This window comes from Tachysurus vachellii, chromosome 18 (assembly GCF_030014155.1).
Source record: "Tachysurus vachellii isolate PV-2020 chromosome 18, HZAU_Pvac_v1, whole genome shotgun sequence".
Lineage (NCBI taxonomy): Eukaryota > Metazoa > Chordata > Actinopteri > Siluriformes > Bagridae > Tachysurus > Tachysurus vachellii.
In genome coordinates, this window is record NC_083477.1 from 11,806,632 (window position 1) to 11,831,071 (window position 24,440).

The 24,440-nt window shown below is 38.4% G+C and overlaps 1 protein-coding gene across 1 annotated transcript; it reads left to right on the top strand.

Moving 5' to 3' along the window:
• Positions 1-710: 710 nt before the first annotated feature.
• Positions 711-18,017, top strand: tlcd4b (TLC domain containing 4b). Its single transcript, XM_060892129.1, has 7 exons — positions 711-1,198; positions 4,216-4,372; positions 5,753-5,842; positions 14,640-14,698; positions 14,777-14,871; positions 14,982-15,055; positions 15,137-18,017. Exons 2-7 carry the CDS (start codon positions 4,227-4,229, stop codon positions 15,474-15,476), a joined length of 804 nt encoding a protein of 267 aa, XP_060748112.1. The 5' UTR covers positions 711-1,198; positions 4,216-4,226; the 3' UTR covers positions 15,477-18,017.
• Positions 18,018-24,440: the final 6,423 nt, after the last annotated feature.

A 24,440-nucleotide genomic window follows, 5' to 3' on the forward strand; every position in this document is an offset into this window, starting at 1 on the left:
TAATCTAACACCTGATTTTTACTAAATTCACAACAACAACAACAACAACAACAACAATAATAATAATAATAATAATAACTCAATTTGAGTTCATTTGTACACATTCAGCACATACATTAATCTTTTTTATATATTTCAAGATATTGCAATGTGGCTCACTCAGTAAGATGTTATTTGAATGATTCTTGTAGGCTTTTGTCTTCTTTTTTATGTTAAGGTGAACCAATCTCTGAAGAATGTTACTTTACTAGTTATATCAACACTAACAATGACAGCACTGTCAGAAAGATGACAGAAAGATGAGCCAATCAAAAAAACATTGGCTTATGTCTGTGAAATAACATTCTAATCGGAATTTATAATGTATGAATGAGCACTTTATACATGAACATACATCATTGCTCTTGTGGATTTATGTATTAGCCACGAATGCTAATCAGGTTTGACCTGTAATTTATCTTACTGCACAATAACAAACCGCTCAGCTGTTGTCACACGCCGTTGCGCTCGTGCGTAGCAACACACTGCTGAAGGAAGCCGCGTTCTACCGTACTGTATAGTATATCAGAATAGTGCGCTAAGGGAGGATTGGAATACTGTTTAGTACGGTAGTATGCGGTTTCAGATGTTCCCTGTATTTCATTCTCCTCTGTGTGTTTATGCAGTGGGATTGGCCTGGCGAAGGGGTGTGTGTACTGAGAGGCGGGTTGTGTGTGTGTGTGTGTGTGTGTGTGTGTGTGTGTGTGTGTGTGTGTGTGTGTGTGTGTGTGTGTGTGTGTGTGTGTGTGTGTGTGTGTGTGTGTGTGTGTGTGTGTGTGTGTGTGTGTGTGTGTGTGTGTGTGTGTGTGTGTGTGTGTGTGTGTGTGTGTGTGTGTGTGTGTGTGTTGTTAGCTCCACCGCTTAGCTCAATCTGTCAATACGTTGCAGAAAAGAACTCAAAGTCGGTGTGCAATCGCGACGAATATTAAACTTTAGACTTAAATAGCCGTTGTTTTGGAGCTACGACATGACCAGAGGCTGTATTATTTTAGCCGGCTGTCCATGAAGGATGTGTGTGTGTGTATGTGTGGGGGGGTGCTTTTGTATTTTTTATTTTTTTGCCTTTAGCTGACCGGCTAGCTAAGTTTGGGAAGTGAAGAGATACGGGAGCAAAACAGGACCGTGAGCGGCTTCAACAAACCTATGCGACTGAACCCAGGTTAGCTAGCATTCATTAGCATTTTGTGTATAACATATCTGACCGTTCTAACATCTGACCGTTAGGCTACATGTAGCCGTTTGTTATGTAAGAGCCGTTGAGCAGCGCTATTAGACTCTCGGTTGATACATATTGAGGGAGATGTTGTAACTGTTAAAGCGTTACATTAGATATCTTTTTGTGCATCATTTTGTGATATGTACCGTGTTGCTGCTTCGGCTGTTGTTTGGAAGCTTTGTGTGCGTGCGTGTGTGTGTGTGTGTGTGTGTGTGTGTTTTGCCTGCAATCCAGCGCCTCTGGGCAGGGAGATGCTCAGACTGGTTAGACAATGTGAAAGATTTTTCACACATTTGGCATCTTAGATCAGCAGGTACCAATAGGTGAGGTGGAATTCACGACTACACCTTATAACAAGCTTTAAGATTTAGGTGTGTGTGTGTGTGTGTGTGTGTGAGAGAGAGAGAGAGAGAGAGAGAGAGTTCTGCATGCATAACTATCAGTGTCGCATTCTCTGGCATTTCGACCTTCTCTGTGTAGACGTGTAAGAGACGTGTGCTTTACACGTACGCATGAATATAATCCGTATCAGCAATCAGTATGCCACTGATTACATAAACAGCTTGGTCATAGTTTAAGCCGATATTATAACAAACACAGGAATACAGCATGTGGTTCATTAAGGTGCTTTATTGTTCCAGGCAACAAAGAGCGTGTTTGTGTACATGTGTATCTGAGCTTTTCAGATTTCTGACAAGATACCATCAATACAGCAGATACTTCATAACGATACAGTACTGAGATTCGTATAAGTAACCTCTAAGGTTTTAACCATGGTGGCTTTCTATAAACCAAGGTTTGTTGTCTGTTCACATTCATTCGATCAGCATTACATTCATTCACAGTAGCTGAAATGCTAAAATTGTTCCATTCAGTTGAATACAGTTCCAGTATTTTTGAGTGCTATAGGCCATGATGACAGTATACTGTGTCGGATAGGTGTGTGTCTTATCTGGCTTTTCTCTTAAACGAAAGTGGGTTGAAATAATAATAATAATAATAATAATAATAATAATAAAAAAAAAAACAGAGTGGTTTTGAAATTCTGTACCGTAGAAAGCGTGATACTGTACCTTGCAAGGCTGGATATAGAAGAAGAAGCCTTGCAAGTTATAGTTTTAGGCTGTTTTAAGGCATCTGTGGCTTTTAAGGCATCATATTCACTTCAAACTTTGGCTCACTGTGCTGCATCATTAGACTTAATTATTCACTTAACATGGCATTGTAATGCATCTACAACTGATGTTTGTATTTATCCATTGTGTCAGTATGCTTTACACAATGAATCATATACAGTATCACATATATCATATAACACGAATCAAACATTTTCACATCCAGCCATTTTCCAGTCAGTTGTGAATGTGCCGTTTCTGATTTTTATGCCTCAGTATGTAACACCCTTGGTAGACTTTTGTTTTAAGGGCAGTATGAGACAGCTATGTCTTTGTTTTCATCATAAAGGAAAGAATGGCAGTGAGTCATTTGATCATTGGTCTTTCCATGCACCTTAATCAACCGCCTATTGTTACTGCATTGTCAGCTGCATACTGAGCTAGATTAATTATTTAAACCTTTCTTAGGGAAAAGGTGTTGTGCCTTGTTTATGCTGGCATTTTAATCAGATTTTGGGATTGTAGTCCATTGTTTAGCAGACAGAGACTGATTATGTGGAGCTTTGCAACACAGGACTTTGACCAGTCTGAGCAAAAGGCTGTGTTTGGGCATCATTTGGAAATTCTGATTTATTTATTTTTTGTTAATCAAGTCAAGAAGCTTTTATTGTCATTTCAACCATATATAGCTGACGCAGTACATAGTGAAATAAGACAACGTTTCTCCATTACCGCGGTGCTACATAGAACAAAACAGCTACATAGAGCAACACAGAGCTAAGGACTTAAAGTAAGTTAGTCTCAGCCACATAAAGTGCATTTGTGCAACATAGTGCAGACTGTGCAAGACAATGCAAACAAACAACACAAAACACTACAAGACAATACACAAAAGCAGCACCAACCAGAGTACATACTGTATATTGTTGTTGTTTATTTGTCAAATTATATTGGCTGAATTAAACACCGAAATTAAACAGTGATCACGTTTACTGAAAGGTGTCTCTGTATGAATGTGGTCCTAGTCTAAAGATTAGAGATATGTGATGTATATGCAAAATTGTCTAAATGAAAGTTCTGAGATTTTGATCAAATCTTTTTTGAATGAGTTTTCTAGTAATTTTCTGGTTACTTCCAAAATACTGTTTAGCTCAGAACATTTTTGTTCTGTACTTTTATTCATGTTTTCTAGCGGTCTGGCTTTAAAGTTGAGAAAAAGTATATGTAAAAGACTCTGATTATATTTGCGTATGTTTGTGTGTGCATGTTACAGAGAGAAAGGCACAGAATTGTGAAAGTGAACTGAAGAAACCCCGGAGCACTTAGGATAACGTTTACTGTTAGTTGTACTGAGAGACATTGACCCTACTAATTAACAGCACACACACACACACAGGGCATGTCTGTTTTTATTGTCACTCCTACGTGTTGTCCAGCATTTCCCCTTGTATCACCTTCACATATTTAATCAAACCACTCCACTTCAATGTGCATGTATACTTCCCTTCATCAATAACTCAATCCCCCTTATTTCTCAGTCTATATCATGATTGCTAAGGCATGGTGTTCATTTACAGATGATCTATAAGAGCACAGCAGCAAATGGTTTTCTTTCATATCAATCCTGAATAGCTCATTTTACCAGTGTATTCTCAGCTACCATTACATTAACATGTTTCTTTGTGGGGAAAATTTTTGGCTGAACCAGTTTGTGTTGTTTTCTGGAGAAACTATTGTTTTGCTAGTTTTGGAAAATGTTTGATTCAGTGATTCAGACACTGAGATAGATATAAAATCTGGAGTGTCACTGAATCTCACTGTGTGGTGTGTGTGTGTGTGTTACAGGTGAGTGAGTGATGGAGGCAAGAGAGCTGTATGTGGTGGCTGGAAGCCTCATCGGGTTCCAACTGTTCTTCTCTGGCGTCAGCCCATTAGTGTCGTCTACGTTAACACGGGGCTACGGGAAACTCCCACCTAACAAAATCAATGAGTGGAACTCCAGGTACTACACACACACATACACTCAACACCAACGTAATAGATCACATTCAGTGCTTGATAACACCAGTGGAACATTATCCAGCATTGAACCTGTTTTAATTTATCTGTCATGTTTGTGTTAAGTCAGTTTGTTAATCTTAGTTGTTCCCATAATATGTCACACACTATCAGCTCACAGTTCTGGTTCCCAGTGTGTTGCTAAATGCGTCTCTAAATCTCTTATTGAGTCAGCACTTTGTCTCATGTCTGAAAAGTACACTAGTATCTCCTGAGGGAAGCAAAACTGTAAATAACCCATAAATAGTCACGTCGGTCACCGTCGTAGCTGAAACCTCTGTGTATTTGGATGAGGGTTCAGGGAATAATCCACCCTGAAAAATCAACCTGTTCATTCCCCTATTAAACTGCATTGGAACTGTGCTAGTGATTACAGTGTGACATTAGAACAGTACACAGTAGCTAACTTCTCACAGGAGTAACGATAGCACAGCACCAGAATCGCTAAACGCATCACAAATAATTCAACATAAAAATATTTAATATTAGAGGTGCGTCCCAAATCACATACTTATGCACTATTTTATGCCATGTTGATGTATAAATAGTATGAGTTATCTGTTCATATTGAAAATTCCAAGAAATACTGCACTTCAGGTACTTGGATGATGCACTTATTCAACTAAAAAAAAACCCAAAGTGGAATGTTGGACACTTTACGTAGTCAATGCTTGTAGCTTTGCTGACACAGTGAAAGAGTATGGAGCTACCAGGCACTGATGCTGGATGAGGAAAAGAATTCAAAATTGCCAGCGACACAAGACATCTTACAATTTTTTAAAAATGATCCCACATTGTTTTGATCGATTTTTCAACCAATTTTAAAATTCATTGTATTCTGCTAAAGCTAGCAGCATTACATTACGTGTGTTGGTCATTGAAACTTTGAAGCTTGTTCTTATGATTAGTAAAAAAAATAATACTACACTTCTAACATTCTCACACCAGATGGTAGAGTAAATAGTACATAGTGTAAATGCGTAGTGTGTAATTTGGGACAGCTCAGGCCCAGAGTTAGCCTTGGTTTTACAGAATACAGTGAGGCCCCATAAACTCTACCTTTAACCTGGACAGTATTCATTCATGAACTTTTGGTAAAGAAAATGTTCTCTTGTGAAATGCCTTTGCATAAAGCACACATATTTCTGTAAGCTTTCTTTGTGTATTTTTTTTTAAATAAACAGCCAAAGGGAAATGTCTCCAGAGTCGACACAGCACTTTTTCAGATCTTCACGACTACACTGATCACCTGTCAGACGGGATTACTGAACTTGTCTGTCTGTGTGTCTGTCTCTGAAATATTGACTTGTAATTGCATCCCTAGGCTTGTGTCCACTGTCCACGCGGTGATTGTCGGCCTTTTCTGCCTTTACATCCTGTGGTTTGATGATGCCGTCAACACAGATCCAGTCTGGTAAGCGTAAGACAAGGAGCTTAAAGGGGAATGCTGCTCATTCATCTTCACACTCTTCACACTGACCATCACCCTCCAAGCATTTAGTGAGAGCTTGACACTAATTTGGTTTTGTAGCATTTGACCAGTGAGCACTGGTTTTCTGTGGAAAACCAAATTGTTGGTAAAGAGTCCAAAGTTGAAATTTAATTTGAAACTAGATTTATAAAGTTCGTCGCAAAAAACTTTGATGTTGGCTTTGACGAGGCAAGTATTCGCAAAGGCCGGTGCTTTTTGGAGGCAAGTGGACGTAAGGGTCAGTGTTAGTTTTGGAGGCAAGTGGACATAAAACTTGTGAAATCTAGTGGAGCTCTAGGGTGCCAAAACATTTGGAGGCAAGTGGAGACGAGCATGTGACGTCATCCGAAAACCTTTGACGCAATTCCCCTCCTTGGGCTTTTGATATGCCACATGTCCATGTTGTAAAAAGTTTTTTGATTTTGCATATTTTGGGGGCAGGGCTGCGGGACATCCGAAAGGCCAGTCGGTACACCAATTTAAAATTTTGTTCAGAGTATCACCCTAAAGGAGCTGGCTGAGTTTGGTGTAGATAGTTCGAAAGTTTATAATGGGAGTCTATGGGGGAAAAAAGGCCACTTTGAGACCCAGTACCTGAAGTATCGGTACTCGGATCGCTTAGAAAAGTAATAGCAACAAACATCAGACCAGGGTCTACAACATATCCGGATTTGGTGCATGTGGCTCGAAAGCCCTAGGAGGAATTACTCTTGATAAATTTTTGTCTAAGCTTAAATAGGAAAACCGAATGTTGGCTTCTACAAAGCCAACATAATGATAATTTACCAACGTCTGTTAAAATTCCTGAAGTCTGAATGGATCCTAGTTTTGTATGGACTATTATGTGAGGCAGATTCCCCTTTATGTGAATAGGCATGTTTCCACCGAGATTCTGGAACCTTCTGAGGAAAGGAATTGGGGCTATAAGTGAGAACTGTACAGCTACACAGACACACAGCTTTGTTGTTATATGTTGATGTTTAGGGATACATCATCTCCACTTCTGCTATCAGGTATCCATCAGGTACTGTTACTGATATTCATAAAAAAATTATTAATGTGCCGTAAGCTTAGCTTAGGTTGTCATGCCGATGACAACCTGTGCTGTATAAAAATATCAAGAGAGTTAATACAGTATCCACCTACAATACAAGTTACTGGATAAAGCAACTTAAACATAAACGTCAGCCCAATGAGCAACCAACAAAACAGCAAACGCTAGCCAGGGAAGAATAATGCCTACAAGCGTTCGTGATGAATATAACTCCACAATCAGCCGTTATCAGTCCTTGACTATAAGAGATTCTTGTGCAGTGAATATAATAATAAAGCCTATTTTACATACAACTGTACATAAAAGCTTTTCTTAAACGAAACAAATTTTTCTCCATTGCAAGCCTTATTTAATATAAGGTGACTAACTAAACCACTGTACATAAAGTCAAGCTGATGAAATAAAGAATGAGCCTTGTAGCTAAAGACAGGAACGCATCCATGATGACCCAGATCTCTTCATACTAAATCATTGTCTCATTTCATTTTTGGGATCAGTACAGGTATGGATGGCCACCAGTCTGAGGAAAATGGTTTTGATGGATTGATATAATATTATAATGAGGTTTTTAAACCGGGCATCAGCATAGATGACAGCTGTTTGCTGTCATATAACAACATCGTAGTGCACAGTTATTAGCCTAATGATGCCTGATGTTTATTCCATGGATAGAAAATTACTTTCTGAAAATAAACTATGGCCATTGAACTACAATATTCCTTGGTTCATCTAGTGAAAATGCAACTAAAGTTCCTTAGTTCCTGAAAAGGTTCTTGCTGTGGAAACATGCCTAATGGGTACGTTAGAGTGCTCCTGCATTTTGAAGGTGGAATTTTAGAGGTGTGTCTTGACCTCTCTAAACACAAAACAGCTCTCTTATTTGTTTGTCCTCTTGTCTTTCTTTCTGTTTCTGTTCTTCTGTTCCTTTCTCTTTCTGTTCTTTTTTGCCTGCTGTCTGTCTGGTCTGCATCTTTGCATCCTGAAAGAGAAGAATGGTAATGTCTCCGTTGTGGTCTCTTTCCTTTCCTTCAATCCCTCAGTATCCCTTTCCCTTTTTTATTTCCAACCTTCAGTCTGTTTTGCTCCCGTTGCGATGCGTCTGTCTATCTATCCTTCTGGTCTGCCTACTTTTCTTAATTACCCTCCCATATGGCTGTTTTCCTCCATCAGTGTCATTCTGCTGTCTCTCTGTCTACTGGTCTCTCTACTTCATTCTGTCTCACTCTGAATCAGAGAGCTCTTAGTTCTGCCAACAACGCGCCTTTTCACAGCACACAACAGCCTCCCTATTTCTTTTTCTCCGGCTCTGGCTCTTTCTCAGATACCCAAACGCTCTCTCTCCCTCTCTCTCTCCCTCACACTCACATCATGTGACACCCTCTCTTGCCCCCCTGCTACTCTTTGTCTCATTGTGCCTTAGAGCTGCCTCAGCCAGCAAATGCTGATGAAGCAAAAAAGAAGAGGAAAAAAAAAGAGAGAGATTGAAGGAAACAGGGAGGCTGCAGTGAACCCCCACCATCACCACCACACCTTCGCTGAAATAAGCTTGTCTTGTCGAACCTTTCCACACAGACGCATGTGCATGCTCCTTTCTAACAGCTGTCCTTCTGTCTGGCTATCTGTCTGAGCATCTGTGCTTTTGTCATGATGTTTCTTGTGGTGTGTCTGATTCCCTGTGATGTACTGAAGCGCATTTCTTTTCTTTGAACATGTTAGAAAGGATCCCTTCACAATCCCTGCATTTTTCTGTGTCTCTTCTGATTTCTCTCATATCTTTTTCTTTGGTCTCCTTGAATACAATCTGTGAATACATGTCACATCACTGATCTGCTCAAAGCGTAGCATTTATTCACTCAGCTTGTCGCAGACTTGGTTTCATACTGGCTTTTTTTTTCTATGCAAAAGCTCACGGTAAAGCTCCCAGTGGTAAATAGTGCATTACAGTCAACTGAATTATTAGCACTTTAACAATTATTTTTCGTCAGATAACGAACAAAAATTTTAAGATTTTCTAAGATGATTTTTTTTAAGATGCTTTTTTTAAGATGCTTTTTTTAAGCATTTCTTTTTGGAAAATTCTGATTTTATGATCGTGCATAATTGTACTTATACTGTAAAATTATGTGTTGCTTTATAGACTTCTTGGGCACTTTTACGCATCTCAGCAACAAAGCTCTTTGGTTTTCCTCAGCACTAATGAATAGTAAAGGGATTTTAGATGTTTACAACCTCATATAAACTATATGGCTAAATGTTTGTGGGATTTCTAAAGAGACTGATATATATTCTCTTGCATCTCATATCCATTTTATAGATTCATTACAGAGGCAGTAATTTTGGCAGAAAATATTTCTTAACAATAAAAATATATTTATATGGGAGTATATATTTTGTAAGTGAAAATGTACTTTTTCATGAAGGTGCTCTTAATCCTGAAGTGTATTTCAATGGTATTATTTTTTAACACAAAACAAAATGCTCTAGCTTTCCTTCTACACACTAGTTATCAAGAATACAAGGCCAGTTACCCGGTAGAGCTCTGTATCATGTCTGTTGCAATGCACTGTTAGAAACAGTCTGATAACAACAATGAACCTTTGACTTATGACAAAGTTCAGTAGCGTGTGACTGCACATTTCCTCTCAGATTAGCTTAATCTAGTCTGTTTACTTAAATTTAGCACCATACTAAATGAAAAAGCTACATCCCGTGTCCTGTTCAGCCTAGCAGCAGAACTGTTTTATGCAGGATGTATTGTGATGTCCTGCAGTGTTCAGAGGAGAATCTGGAAGTCTTTCAACCAAGTTGTAACTATCAGGTGCACTGATTTTAAAACAGGAATGTTGTGTCTGGTTCATGGTTCAAGAGCACCACACCTTTCCAAATAAAGGTCCTTCCACAATATTGGCCTTGTTACAGGGTAGCATGCTTGGTTAAATAAAACCAGTCATACTGGTTTGGCACGTGTTCAGTTTTAACCATGTCTTTACACATGGGTGGAATGGTTCGTACATTTGAACAGTTTTCAGTTTCCTTGTCTAACTGCTCAGAAAGTGAAACCCAATGAGCTTGAAACTGTGTGGGACTCACTGTTAATGTAAATTCTTTCACAGAGAGTGGAAATTCAGGACACACAGACGCACACAGAAACAATACGCTTTTATTATATGCTTCATATACAAGAGGAGAACTGACCCCGTTCGTGGCCGAATAGCCTTTGGAACAAACTTTTGAATGTGAGAACATGCTGTACATTAGATAGGTGAAGTCTAAGATTTTTGATCGTTGGGAATGCGTTGTGTGATCTCGATTTAGACAGAATAGAGGTACAAAGATTTGTTGTGGTATCATGATGTCTACTAAACAATTAATAGGTTCTTGTGTCTGTGTCGTGGGCACATAGTATGTAGCTGGATGTGGGTGTGGATTTGACAAGTGTCTAAATAAATATGAGTATGTATGCATGTAGAGAAAGGGCCAATCAGTTGGCAGGCCATCAGGCATAAAATGTTTGTAAATTGAATATTTGGAAGGTAATGAGATGTTGAGATTTTAGGTAAATAGTCTGTCATTGCTGCTGCCTGGTGGCTAAATGGGGCTTGAAACATTTGTGTGCATGAGAGAGTTAGATTTAGATCGGGTGTAGCTCAGACAGAAAGCATTTGCCTCTTTCACTGGGGCAAAAAGGTCAGTGAAGGTGACATGTGCACCTTCCACAGGTATAACTGAGCCCGGTGTTCACTGTGGCATCTGGTTTCACACACAGCCTCGTCTGCTGGACACCTGCCACTTACTGTATATCCATTACAGAGTCACTTTACTGTTAAGAATGCATGTTATACACCATCCACACCATCCACAACATTCAAAAACAAACCAGTCACAATAAAGGTGCAAACAAAATACATCATTTGGATGGAAAAATGTGTCACAGTTAGAAGCAGGCTGTATACAGAAATAATGTATAAAATTATGCCTTGTAAAGTTTGTTATTGTACATTTTCTGTGATTAAAATGTTCAATTATTCATTCGATCTCAAATCACAGTCATGCTGACACTTTTTACACAATACTACTCTTGCACATATTCAATAGTGCTAAGTGTGGGAGAGAAAACCTTAAATTAGCTCCAGTAAATTTCAATTTGTCCCTTTGCATAGTGTAATTTAGTTCTATATAGAGTATAATAAATTCATATAGTGATGTCACACTTGTGGCTCTTACCAAAAATCTTTTTGGTTTATGAAAACTCCACTTTTATGTTCTTCCTTTTGTATCTGCTTACCATATTATAAAGTAGCATTAGTGTTGCAACTCATCCACAAAGCAGCTGAGCAGAGTTTCATCATTTACATCAGCCATTTAACAAACGTTAACGATTCCATACATTTTAAATTTGTTAAATTATGGCTTTGAATGACCAATGGCTTTAAGAAAATGTTGCTAATTGACATACTATAAACCAGGGTCTAGATGTTGCAATTATTTAGCACAGAGATATTATTGCATCTAGTGGTCAAATATACAGTCTTATGCAAAAGTTTAGGAACCCCAGACAATTTCCATGATTTTCATTTATAAATATTTGGGTGTTTGGATCAGCAATTTTATTTTGATCTATCAAATAACTGAAGGACACAGTAATATTTCAGTAGTGAAATGAGGTTTATTGGATTAACAGAAAATGTGCAATATGCATCAAAACGAAATTAGACAGGTGCATAAATTTGGGCACCCCAACAGAAAAAAAAAATCACATTAATATTTAGTAGAACCTCCTTTAGCAGTACTAACAGCCTCTAGATGCTTCCTATAGCCTATAATGAGTGTCTGGATTCTGGATTAATGTATTGTGGACCATTACTCCTTACAAAACATCTCCAGTTCAGTTAGGTTTGATGGTTGCCAAGCATGGACAGCCCGCTTCAAATCACCCCACAGATGTTCAATGATATTCAGGTCTGGGGACTGGGATGGCCATTCCAGAAGGTTGTACTTGTTCCACTGCATAAATGCCCGAGTAGATTTTGAGCAGTGTTTTGGGTCGTTGTCTTGTTAAAATATCCAGCCCCAGCGTAACTTCCGTAACTTCCAGACGGATTCCTCAACATTATTCTCAAGAATCTGCTGATATTGAGTGGAATCCATGCAACCCTCAACTTTAGCCAGATTCCCAGTACCGGCACTGGCCACACAGCCCCACAACATAATGGAACCTCCACCAAATTTTGCTGCCATGCTTAACGCCCCTTGTTATGACAAAATAACTCAATCTTTGTTTCATCACTCCACAGCACCTTATTCCAAAATGAAGCTGGCTTGTCCAAATGTGCGTTTGCATACCTCAAGCGAATTCTTTTGTGGCGTGTGTTCAGAAAAGGCTTCTTTTGCATCACTCTGAGCAATGCACAGTGACACCATCTGAAGCAAGTTGATGTTGTAAGTCTTTGGAGGTGGTCTGTGGGCTGTTTTTGAACGTTCTCACCATTCTTCTTCGCCTCTCCAATATTTTACGTGGCCTGCCACTTCTGGCCTTAACAAGAACTGTGCCTGTGGTCTACCATTTCCTCACTATGTTCCTCACAGTGGACACTGACAGCTTATATCTCTGTGATAACTTCCCCTAAACCCTAATGTGGAACAATCTTTGTTTTCAGGTCATTTGAGAGTTGTTTTGAGGCCTCCATGTTTCCACTCTTCAGAGGAGAGTCAAAGAGAACAACAACTTGCAATTGGCCACCTTAAATACCTTTTCTCATGATTGGACACCTGTCTATGAAGTTCAAGCTCACCAAACCAATACAATGAGCTCACCAAACCAATTGAGTGTTCCAATTAATCAGTGCTAAGTAGTTACAGGTATTCAAATCAACAAAATAGCAATGGTGCCCAAATTTATGCACCGGTCTAATTTCGTTTTGATGCATATTGCACCTTTTCTGTTAATCCAATAAACCTCATTTCACTACTGAAATATTACTGTGTCCTTCATTTATTTGAGAGATCAAAATGAAATTGCTGATCCAAACACCCAAATATTTATAAATGAAAATCATGGAAATTGTCAGGGGTTCCTAAACTTTTGCATACAACTGTAGGAACTGCAACAAGCACTATTTAAAGCCCACTGGTACAGGAATCATGCTGCCCTGTGCTTGCTCTTTGAATGCTGTGAGGAATACAGTAGAGCGAACAGGACAGATAAGACACAATAGCCTACTTCCTGTTTGTCATACAGAGGTGTCACTTACATGGGGGATGTGGTAGCCTAGTGGTTAAGGTGTTGGTTGACCAATCAGAAGGTTGTGAGTTTGAATCCCAGGACCACCAAGCAACAACTGCTGGGCCTCTGAGCAAGACCCTTAACCCTCAATTGCTCAGTTGTGTAAAAAATGTAAGTCTCTCTGGATAATGGTGTCTGCACAATGATAATGGTGTCTGCTCTTGCTAAACTCAAGACCCATTATCTGGCTGCCTGATATTTTGCCATCAATCCGTCTGTTGCGCTGTCTGTCAACGTGTCTGTCTGAGATTAACGAGATTAGTGTGTGATCTCAAGAAGCAGGGGTTGAATGTTTGTAGGATTTAAATGGAATTAAGATTGTCACCAGCAGATAGACTGATTAAATTTTGGAATTGAGCCACACACACGTCTGAAATAGTATTTCATCTATAGCTTCCTGACTGTTTCAAGTACATTTTAAATGTGTGTCTGGCATATAAATTAGTAACAAGAAGGACTAGACTCAATGCCATTGTCATAGAGATCTTTTTGTTACAGAACAATACTCAAAATGAAACTCAACAAACAAACTGTAAGTGCAGACTGTTCCTAAGGCCGTTACTATTATAAGATACTGCGAAGATTTTGGAGTGGACGATGTCTGTATATTAATAATGCGTGTGCAACACTGAACCTTGCTTCTCATGCACAGATTATTTCAGCTAGTTTTAGGTCTTTTATTTGTTTTTAAGGTTGAGCACCCAGGGTAATGATGCATATTAGTTCATCTGTATTCATCACAACTGTTATAGGCTCTCTATTTTGTTTGGTAGTTTTATTAATGTTGTCCAGCTGGACTAAAATCTACATCCATGAACCACTGCTGAATAGTTCATCATTTCAGAGAACAGCATTAAGAAATGTAGTTGTGTGGAAAGCTAAAAGAGAAAATATGCATGGTAAATCATTTCCCACTGTATGAAAGCATGAAAATTAGCTCAGGTATTACATCATCTGTTTTCTAGAGAGTTCCGTGGGCGAGCACTGAATCTAACGCAAAGAGCAGCTGGCAGTCAAAGACACAATATACACACACCCTGCCTTTGTCCAGTAAAGGACTGTCAACAAGCTGCTTGAGCTGGAAGGGAGTTCAAGTGGCTCAACAGTAGCTGGTCATGTGCATTGTGCGTAATGCTTGTCACACTCCGGCGTCTGTGAGCAGGGATTAATTAATGCTAGGTTTTTATGTACATTCTAAAAATAGATTTCATTTTTACATGCCTTTTGTTGTGGTTTTAGTGTTTAAGCCTTCTGAGCCCTCTTTCAAAAGTACATTTTTTGAGTTGCAAGTAATAGAAATAAAGAATTAGGCCTGTGTGGCTGTGCTATTGAAGGTGATGTATTTTTCAATTCCTCCACAAAGCTTTATTGTTTGTGTTATTCTTTTCTTTTTGTCTTCCCAGGGGAGATCCCAATTTGGTCAAGCTCAATGTCGCAATTACCTGTGGCTACCTGCTTTACGGTATGCATGTGACTTTTACCATTTCATAGCTGGTAATAATGACTGTTTGCTGATATCCACATCTCTCCACTCTCTCAGACCTTCTGCTGCTAGCCTGCAACTGGAGCACCATGGGAGACAGCTTTTTTGTGTGTCACCACTTGGCGGCACTGTACGCATATGGATATGTGCTGGTATGCATGGTCATTCAGTGTGGAAAGCCAAAACTATTTTTACTAGAAATCATTTCCAGTTGCATTTTACTGATATTATTTATTTATTTATTTCTTGTCCAACTCCATAGACACGCGGTGTTCTTCCCTATTTCGCAAACTTCCGACTTATTTCAGAATTATCAACACCGTTTGTGAACCAAAGGTAAAAAAAAAATCCTCTGAGTCGCAAGTGGTCATTATATTTTGGTTGCTGTTTCTTTACGTAAGCTTTCATTCTTTTCAGGTGGTTCTTTGAAGCCCTGGCATATCCTCGCTCTCACCGGCTAGTGGTGGCTAATGGCGTGGCCATGGCCGTGGCCTTCTTCCTGGTGCGCATCGCTGTGATGCCACCGTACTGGGCGAAAGTGTTTGGCACATTCGGCACGCCTGCCTTCGAGAGGCTTGGCCTGGGTGCACAGGTGGCCTGGATCATATCCTGTGTGTGTTTGGATGTTCTCAATGTTGTATGGATGTATAAAATTGCCCGTGGCTGCTACAGGGTCATCACTGGAACAAGTGGCAAAAAGAAAGGTGGCATAGCGAGCTCTGATGACTTCAACCACGTCAACAATCACATGGACTGAACAACAACATACCGTAGGCAGGGGACGGAACTGAAAGTGGCATACTGGACCACAGTTTTAGATTTTATTCTTCCCAGCCAGACCAGGAACACGGTAGCTGCTGCTTATTTACAATCTTTCTCTAAAAGTGAGACCGAGAATAGAGTCTGCAGTGTTCTCTGTTGCCTGGGTTGGAGATCACCAAGAGCATTGTGGGGAAGAACATTAACAAGCATACAGTATAGACCCCTATTGCTTCAGCCACAAAGTGCCTCAAAACCCAAGGATCAGAAATGGAACGTAGAGATACACCTTCGAGACAACTTTCAAATTACAAAAGCTACCTTATTAAAGATTTTCTTGAAAGTTGTCTGACAGATGTACCAACTCTTGGGGTCTTCCGGTTTTTAGACACAGTGAACATTCACCCAAACACACCACTGTGCCTCTTACCTACAGGTTTTGGAGCGTTTTTCTTTGAAACTAACTCCAGTGATTTTTTTTTTTTTTTTTTTTTTGCTTTTTGTGTCTTCTCCATCATTTCTAAATGTCAAAATTTGTGAGATTTTTTGTTGTTTCTCATAGTCTTTGGTGCTTCCTACTTACCAGCCGATGCGTCTAAATGGTACATCTGCTTCGGCTGTCGGAACTGACGGCTTTAGCATGTGAAAGCCGGCCGTGTCCTTTATTCAGAATGTATTCAGTCGGGATGAGCATATCCTCATCCTTTTCATGTGTATATGCCGACGGCGCCATTTTAGCCCATTTGTCCACTTTTGACTTAAACACAAATAATAATTTCAGCAACATGGGTATAAAAATGTATCAGCCATAATGATATAGTCGCAGATATCCTGACATTTAGATAACTCAACACTGACTGCTCTGTAGAAGTCCTCGAAGGCCAGCACGCATTTTCCGGCTTTAGTGCATCTTTTAAATTCGGTAATTAACTGGTAAGTTGAATCAGATTTCCTTAAGCAGAGGAATCTGTGTAAACTGTGCAGTATTCTGGCCTTTTCAGGACTGGAGTTGGCACTGCAGCACTGGTGTGTTTCTTCACCAATAATGTTTGATTGATGAGTCCATTCATGCACAATCCACAGTCATGTACAATACGTATGCTACATGTTATATATTAGGTTCAGAAATTCAAACCACAAGCATGACTGCTACGTTTCCTGTGAATTTACACACTGCTCAGCTGATCACCTCAGATAAATTCATTTTGATTTAATGAATTTGTACTAAATTATATCGGCCTTTGTCTTATTGTTTCATTCAGTGCTATTTTGTAGTATTACAAATGCTTTAACCCATATGAGTGTCAGTATTTTGCCTCAAAAAAAAAAAGAAAGCATGTATATCTCCCAAATGTTAGTTTTTGATTGTTATTGGAATTCTGTATAACCTGGCTCTCAGAAATGTAGCCAGACAGAGCTGATAAAGTGAGCGGGAATCATGGAAAGCATTGTTTATTGCCTTACATTCTGTCAGTAAAGAGATTCTTTCTCATATCTTCAGTATTTCAAGCTGTGACGAAAATCAGATCTATCGATACAATTAAAGTTGTTTCGAGCTGTGTGAGCCAGTGCCGGATTCTGTATATGTAATTCTAGTGCAATTCTATCCAGTGATTCTGTTCAACATAAGCTACGGCTGACGGCTCAGTCCGAGCAGCGGTACGACGTGATATGTAGCATTAGTAGGATTTCTCTTGCCTGCGCCTGTGTGGAGCTGCTCCCAACAAATCCACATTTGACTGGAAACCACTGCTTTAGATTGTGTACCTTTTCAGTACAAGTATAGACAACGCGTTAATGAAATGAGACCTTATAGTATTTGAAATTGTTATTTGCACAAGGCATGCATCTCAGTCGTGGGATTAGGTATTTATTAGCTGATATGGTCACAATTCTCCATCAACTATAATGTTAGGATAATTCTAACATTGCCATCTCCCAGATTTGAATGATAAACATGGTACAGCTATACTCTGAACGCTGTAGTGTTAGCACAGGGCATTAGCATTAGCATCTCTGCTGAAGTTTGTATTTTTTTCTTTTCTTTTTATTCCTTTGTACGTTTAGAAAGAAAAATCAATGAAATGCTGTCATGCTGCATGCATATAATATACAAAGAATTAGTCTTGATTACCTAGAGTTTCTCTCAATGATTTTCATATTGTGTAATCATTCGGCCAGGCACATCCCAAGTAATCAGTTTATATACGGAATGTGAATGAAAAGTAACTGAAAAAATAGACTTAAGCCAGCAATAAACAATGGGGAAAAAGTAATAAGTGAGTAGTATGTATAAGAAAGATTAGAAAGATAACGATTGTACTTCATTTTGCATTTAACTCCCTTTTATTGTCTTTTATCACAACGTGTATATTTCTCATTTGTTTTGAGACTCGGGTTTTTAATATGAAAGTGTAAATTTAAACTGGGCATAGCAAGGCTCTGTCTCAAAATTCAAATAGCATGACTTTGACATAACAGCAGTTGTGTCTTACTTGAACTTGTCGCTTTTCAATAAATCCAAGGGCATTGAAAATCACGGTGGTTACTTCTTGTCTTCATTTGACTGCAATGCTACATTAACAGGATACGATGGTCTGAGTCATATGGATGTCTTTATGTTCTCCCCTGCAGGCTGACTCTGAGTCACACCTTCCACATTACTTTAGCTGGATCTAACAATGATCGATAGTCAACCACGTGTATTTATTAGTCACAGAGAACTGATCCTGCTCGAAAGTTTAGCAACAGTTACACCGCTGATGAATTGAATTATTGCACTAAATGCAATAGAAGTGCACTTTACTCTCATAAGACATCTGTATATATATTTTTACACTATATTTATCAGGTTAATGTCTGTCAGCTTTATTAAATTCTATAAACTGGATTTTAAAGCCCATTATGATTTGCTCTTTGGCTCTATAAATACCTATTTCCACATTAAAAGTGATTTATCAGCACTCGGGTCATATCCTGAAGTCAGTTGTTTACTCGGTCTGGAGATGAATGGAAGCTTGATTGAAATGAAGCGCCTGTTAAATCGCTGCTTGGGGAAAAATAGCTTGAATAGCTTATTATGAAGCAGACCAGTCATGCTGATTCAGACAGAACATTTTTTTTGATGATGCGATGATGAGCGAAATGCGTTAGGAATTCTACGACTTGTGGTGTGTTTTGCGATGCTAACGATGGCTAGCCTGATTTCTACCAGCACTGCAGGGATTCACAGCAGTGATCATAAGAGTGAAACACCCCTGTAGCCTATTTAGGACAAATGCTTTATCCTTTGTTTATATATGTCCTTGCACCAGTTGTTAGCTAGCTTATGAATCAAAAGAAGACAGTGATACAATGAACAGATAAAGAATGAACACGTAGGTCCTGGTGACATCATGCTTTCTCTTATGTCCAATACAAAAGGACAGCCCCTTGATAGTCACGTCTTCAACATCACTTGTGGACTTGCCACGGTATAAAAATTCCTTTGCATACTTACCATCATAATGGTTTTACAAAGTTATTCCCCTGTGAAACGAAACACCAAACTGGCCACCTGTAGATTTGAGGCTGAATGAGAAGAATGCTGAGGCAGAAATAGAGCAGTATAGGTGGAAGCTGGAAAAAAACAACAAAAAAAGAGGGATAGGTAGAGAGCAGGAGAGCTAGAGGAGAAGCATGTGTGAGGTAGCAACAAGGCCCTGATTGAATCCAGTCCTGCGTGTGCAGTCCTGGTCAATGGGGCTGGGTCAGAGTCTGCACAGCTTTTACCAAACATGGTCACATACTGTATCACATTCTCAATGAAAATCAGGCCTGCAAAACTCACACACATGTGTGTACACACACACACACACACACACACACACAGAGCGCTCCACTAAATCTTTCACATCATAGATCCCATCATACTTTTTCAGTTACAACCATTCCAGAAATCTGTACACATACTGAAGTTGGTAGCTGCTTACGCAGACATGCCACTGTAGTTTTCATAACAACGATTTGCTTGTAGGTCTCATAGGTGAAGCTCAGTAGAGTCAGATTTGATGACATCCTCATTTACACATTTAAAGATTCAGTAAACTTAGTCAGAACATCTTAATCCAGTGCTTGGCGAATCCCATTCAGGACCTATTCATTTCAACCTATTCAACCTCTTAAGAGCATCTTTTGGATGCTCTTACTCACGGTGAGAATCCAAATCCTGTTCAGAAATTGTCCTTTTTTTCTCTTGAGTTTGTGTATTGTTTTCGATGGTCACTTTGTTTGCGCATACCTAAGTCTTGTATTTTTAACATTTTGGACGGCTATTTTTCTTAAACATACGTTAAATAAAGGCACATTGAAAACCATGTCTGGGGGGTGAAATATTTTGCCTTCAACTGTATATCTCATTATATCATACATTAAACAAATCTAATTCAACTTCCTGACGATCTGCTTGAACAGGGCTTTACTCAGTCCTGTTTACGTATCTTGCAGTCTATGATATAAACACATGTATTACATGACATTTTCCAGAGCGTATTTATTCATCACACCAGATTACATAAAGGTTAACCGATCTCAAAGTTTCACTGAAGTCCTAAAAATTTAAGAAGTGCTTTAAAATACCTGAAACAAATATTCCAAAGCACTTTCTCTCTAAATGATTAAATTGACTTTCCAATCAGCGGTTATGAAGACCCAGTGTGAAATGTTATAGAGATGTTCATTCTGCATACAGCACAGTGGATTATCATTTATCCCTCTCTAACGAGTGGCCGTTATCACCTAATAAACACACGATACATTATGGCTGGATGATTAGCAGCTTTAAACCTACCTACTGAATTCCTCTCTGCTTCGAAGTTTGAGGAAGCCTTCTACCATAAATAGCCAGGCAGCCTAGAAGTGCAGAACAGAGGAAACAGAGGAGGAGGGAAATCTCTGGAAAGGCCCTCTTCAGATGCTGCCACAGCATTTCTCACTTTCTCTGGAAATCACAATGTTTCATGAACTTTCCCTAGCGCAGTGATATCCACAAAAACACCTCTGCTTTCTGTCACAGTAAGCAAACTAGCTAACACTACCAGACCAATACACAAGCGTTCATCAAAAATGAGCATATCTAGAATTTTCTGTTTCCTAAAATAGCAAACTGATAAAATCTCTTCATCTTTTCGGTTCATTGTGGAACATAATATACATCACGATACAGTACAACATTTCCCAAGAATTTCGGAACAATGTGTAAAGTCATGTAGATACAGGTCAAGAGTGTGAGTTAATGTTCACATCAAACATCAGAATGGAGAAAAATCGCAATTGAGAGCATCAGATTATTGTTCTTGGCTGACAGGAGTGGACTGATGTGCTCTTCTGCTGTTGTAGCTCATCCACTTGAAGGTTTGATGTATTGGGTGTTGTGAGATCCTTTTCTGCTCAGACTGATTATTTGAGTTACTGTAGATTTCCTCTCAGCTCAAACCAGTTTCTTTATTTTCCTCTGATCTCTCTTATAAACAAGGCGGTTTAACCTGCAGACCTTCTCAAAAGAAGGCTTTTTATTTTTTTGCACCATTCTGTAGAAACTCTAGAGACTGTGCATGTAAAAATCCCATGAGATCAGCAGATTGTAAAAATACCCAATCTAGCCCTTCTGGTACCGACAAGCATGTCACAATTAAAATCACAGCCGTTACACTTTTTCTGCATTCTGATGTTTGATGTGAACCTAAAACTGAAACTGAAGCTGAAGCCTTTTATCTGTATCTGCATGATTTTATACATTATGCTGCTGCCACATAATTGGATGACTAGATAAGTGCAACATTGAACATTTTCAAGTGTATTAAAGTATTAAATTTAAAGCTATTGAATCGGACTCAAGGGTCCCATCTTATACAAATTATACAGATTTAGAGCTTTGACTGCCTTTGAGTTTTATATATATATATATATATATATATATATATATATATATATATATATATATATATATATATATATATATAGACAGTGATGTTGATTTTACTTCATCAGTGTTATTTTATACTTTTTTTTTATTTTAGGACATGATGCTATATTAGCCTGAGTATAATTAGATGTAACAACTGGCATATCTTAGTGTTGTAGTCTTAGGTAGACACTGAACTCAGCAATGGAAAACTAATCTACATAGCTTAGTCCCGTATATGAGCTGGTCCTTGTGTTGAAATTGCTGCATAACTTTCATCCAGGGCTGTTCAATGTACCATAGCCTAGCCACATTGACCCAATAAACCAACATCTGTTTTAAACCTCCAAGCTTTATTCTTTATATCAAAGTTCACAATGTAACTAGCTTTCACTCTCTTTTTGCCTCCCAGAACAGGAGAAGCTTCAGCCTCAGCCATGACCAAATAAAGCGACCGAATTCCTCTGCTGCTTCATCTCCGTCCTCAGAATGTTTACAAGAAGGCTAGATCCTGCTGCTCTCTGGTGCTACTGTACCAAAGACGTGACGTAATACTCTGCTCACGCTCTCCAGTAGCCTAATATTGGAAACATTCTTTTGTAATGTGAACAAATCTATGTATATGGGTGACATCTTTTATGGCTCTTTTTTTCATATCCTTTTTTTTTTTTCTGATGTGTTTCTGACTCATGCACCTTTTCACTTTCTCAAAGGTCTTTAAATATTACAAGAGATATAAAAAGTTTACTTTAACCCTGGTAAAAATCCAGAATTATGTGATGTAAAAAATAAAGAAGAAAACACTATAGAAACCAGCAAAGCTAGAATGAATTTCCTGGTTATATAATTGTAATTTTTGGTTATATAATTTACAGAAATCGAAAGGGAAATAATTTTATAAACAGATTATCATGTGTCAGCCAGATGAGGATGAGTTCCAATTTTAAGACTGGTTCCTCTCAAGGTTTCTTCATAATATCGTCTTAGGAAGTGTTTTGTTGTCACCAAAACCTTGGCTTGCTTGTTAGGGATAAATTAACAAATTCATCATTTATATCCTGAATTCATATATTTCTCTATAAGCTCTTATGTGACACTCTCCAGTGATAAATGTGCTTTTTAGATACAAATTGAATTCAACCGATTTATAGTGTTTGGAAAAAAGAAAAATACAAAAAATATACTGTTTTTTTTAAGTGTGTGCTCTCTTTTATACTATAGAGTGGGATTGTGCTCAGAACGACTCTGTCTCATTCAAACTCATGCAATTACTCAAGTAATTATCATGCAGCTGTCATCATTATGAGTTTCTGATTAACTCCAAATGAAGCTCAGCTCTTACTGTTGGATTTTCTTCACATCTTAGTTTTTAAGTTCACAAAGCATGTACAGCATCTCACTGGTGTCTAGGTCAAGTCTAAGGGCAGTTAAATTCCTTCAATATATATTGTAATCTCACTCTGTAATCTCTTTAAACTTTTGACTCTTTATCAAAAAAAGTCTTGCACACTAATAGTACAGGTGAAATAATCCTTTACCAATGCTGCTGTTAAAATAAAGGTTTTAAAACTGCAATCTAGTAAAAACATCAGTTTGGTTTAAATAAGATTGCAGTTTTAAAACCTTTATTTCTTTATTTTTTGTATTAATAGCAAATCAAAATGATTTCCCCATAATTCAGATATTAATAGTATGTCTGGTATCATCATTTGTGACTTAATGGTAAATTTACCCTGGATTCTGAATGCTGCATATTGAACAGAGGCTACTAAATCATATCATATCTTATCATAGCAAATATCAAATTGATGCTCAAATCAAAATCATATGGTATTGTGTGCAAGCCTGAAGTTTACACTACTAGTAGATTAGAGATTGGGTTGAAAACTGCTGAAGAATTCCTTTAAAGTTCTGCACTACTGACTGGAAGGATGTGAGTTCAAATCCCAGACCAGTGTTTTTGCACCAACATTACCACAGGTCAGTGTAGGTTTCACAGAAAGCATGTACAATGTCTTAGAAAAAAAAAACACCTGTGGGCTTTAGGCCTAGTATATAAAGCAATGAAAGAACAAAGAGATGAAATTTTCTATCCAAACATTATTTCAACAAAATTTTAAGCAAATAAGCCAGAGGAAATGAATTCTGATGGTATGATATTTATTTATCAAAACTCTCATAAAGAATTGAGTGAAGCCACGAGGAGCCATGCAGTGTTCCTTCTGCGCTGATGTTGAGCTGAACCCATCACGTAATGATACAAATATACCTTTAAAGACACCTTTGCACATCTAGTATATGCAGTTGTAACTGATGCAGTGCCACAGCAGTTCCACTTGCAGCAAATGTCCGCAATATCACTTACTTTTTATCCAGTGGCACATACTAGGTAACATTCAGAGCTACAGAGAGACTTTAGCTTGAGGCAAACTAATCAGACTCTCACTATAGCACAGTTTTCTTTTTCAGTGTTGTCTGTGTGATGTGTGGAAATTTCATATAAAACACCCCCTTTTTTGGCAGGGTTGAGGATTCATTTATCTAACAGCCAGAGAAGTCTACATAGTCTCTCCACATCACCTGTGTATCAAACTCAATGTGGTCGAGACAAGACAATAAGTCTAAAGTCCAAAAGTGATCCTTAATTACCTTTTTTTCCTATAAACCTAGTGGAACAAGTTATGTATGAATAAAAACATTCTACAGCTAAAGAATCAAATAAAAAGATATTTGTTTTCTTCTTGGAAAAAAAAATCTGCATTGCTTGTTCTGGGTTCAAATATTGTGCTTATAAAGAGACACACATACACCTCATTAGTATTGCATATTCATTGTACAAAATGATGTGTGTGATCAGACTGGATGTATTTCAGATTGTTTGACCTACAGGGCGCTCTGGCTCACTGGGTGACGTATCGTGGTAAAAGAGGAAAACCAGTAATGGGAGGCAGCTCAACCGCCTATCAAACCATTTTTGAAGAGGAGCTCATGATCAGCAGGGCTTAATGATAATGTGGTTAG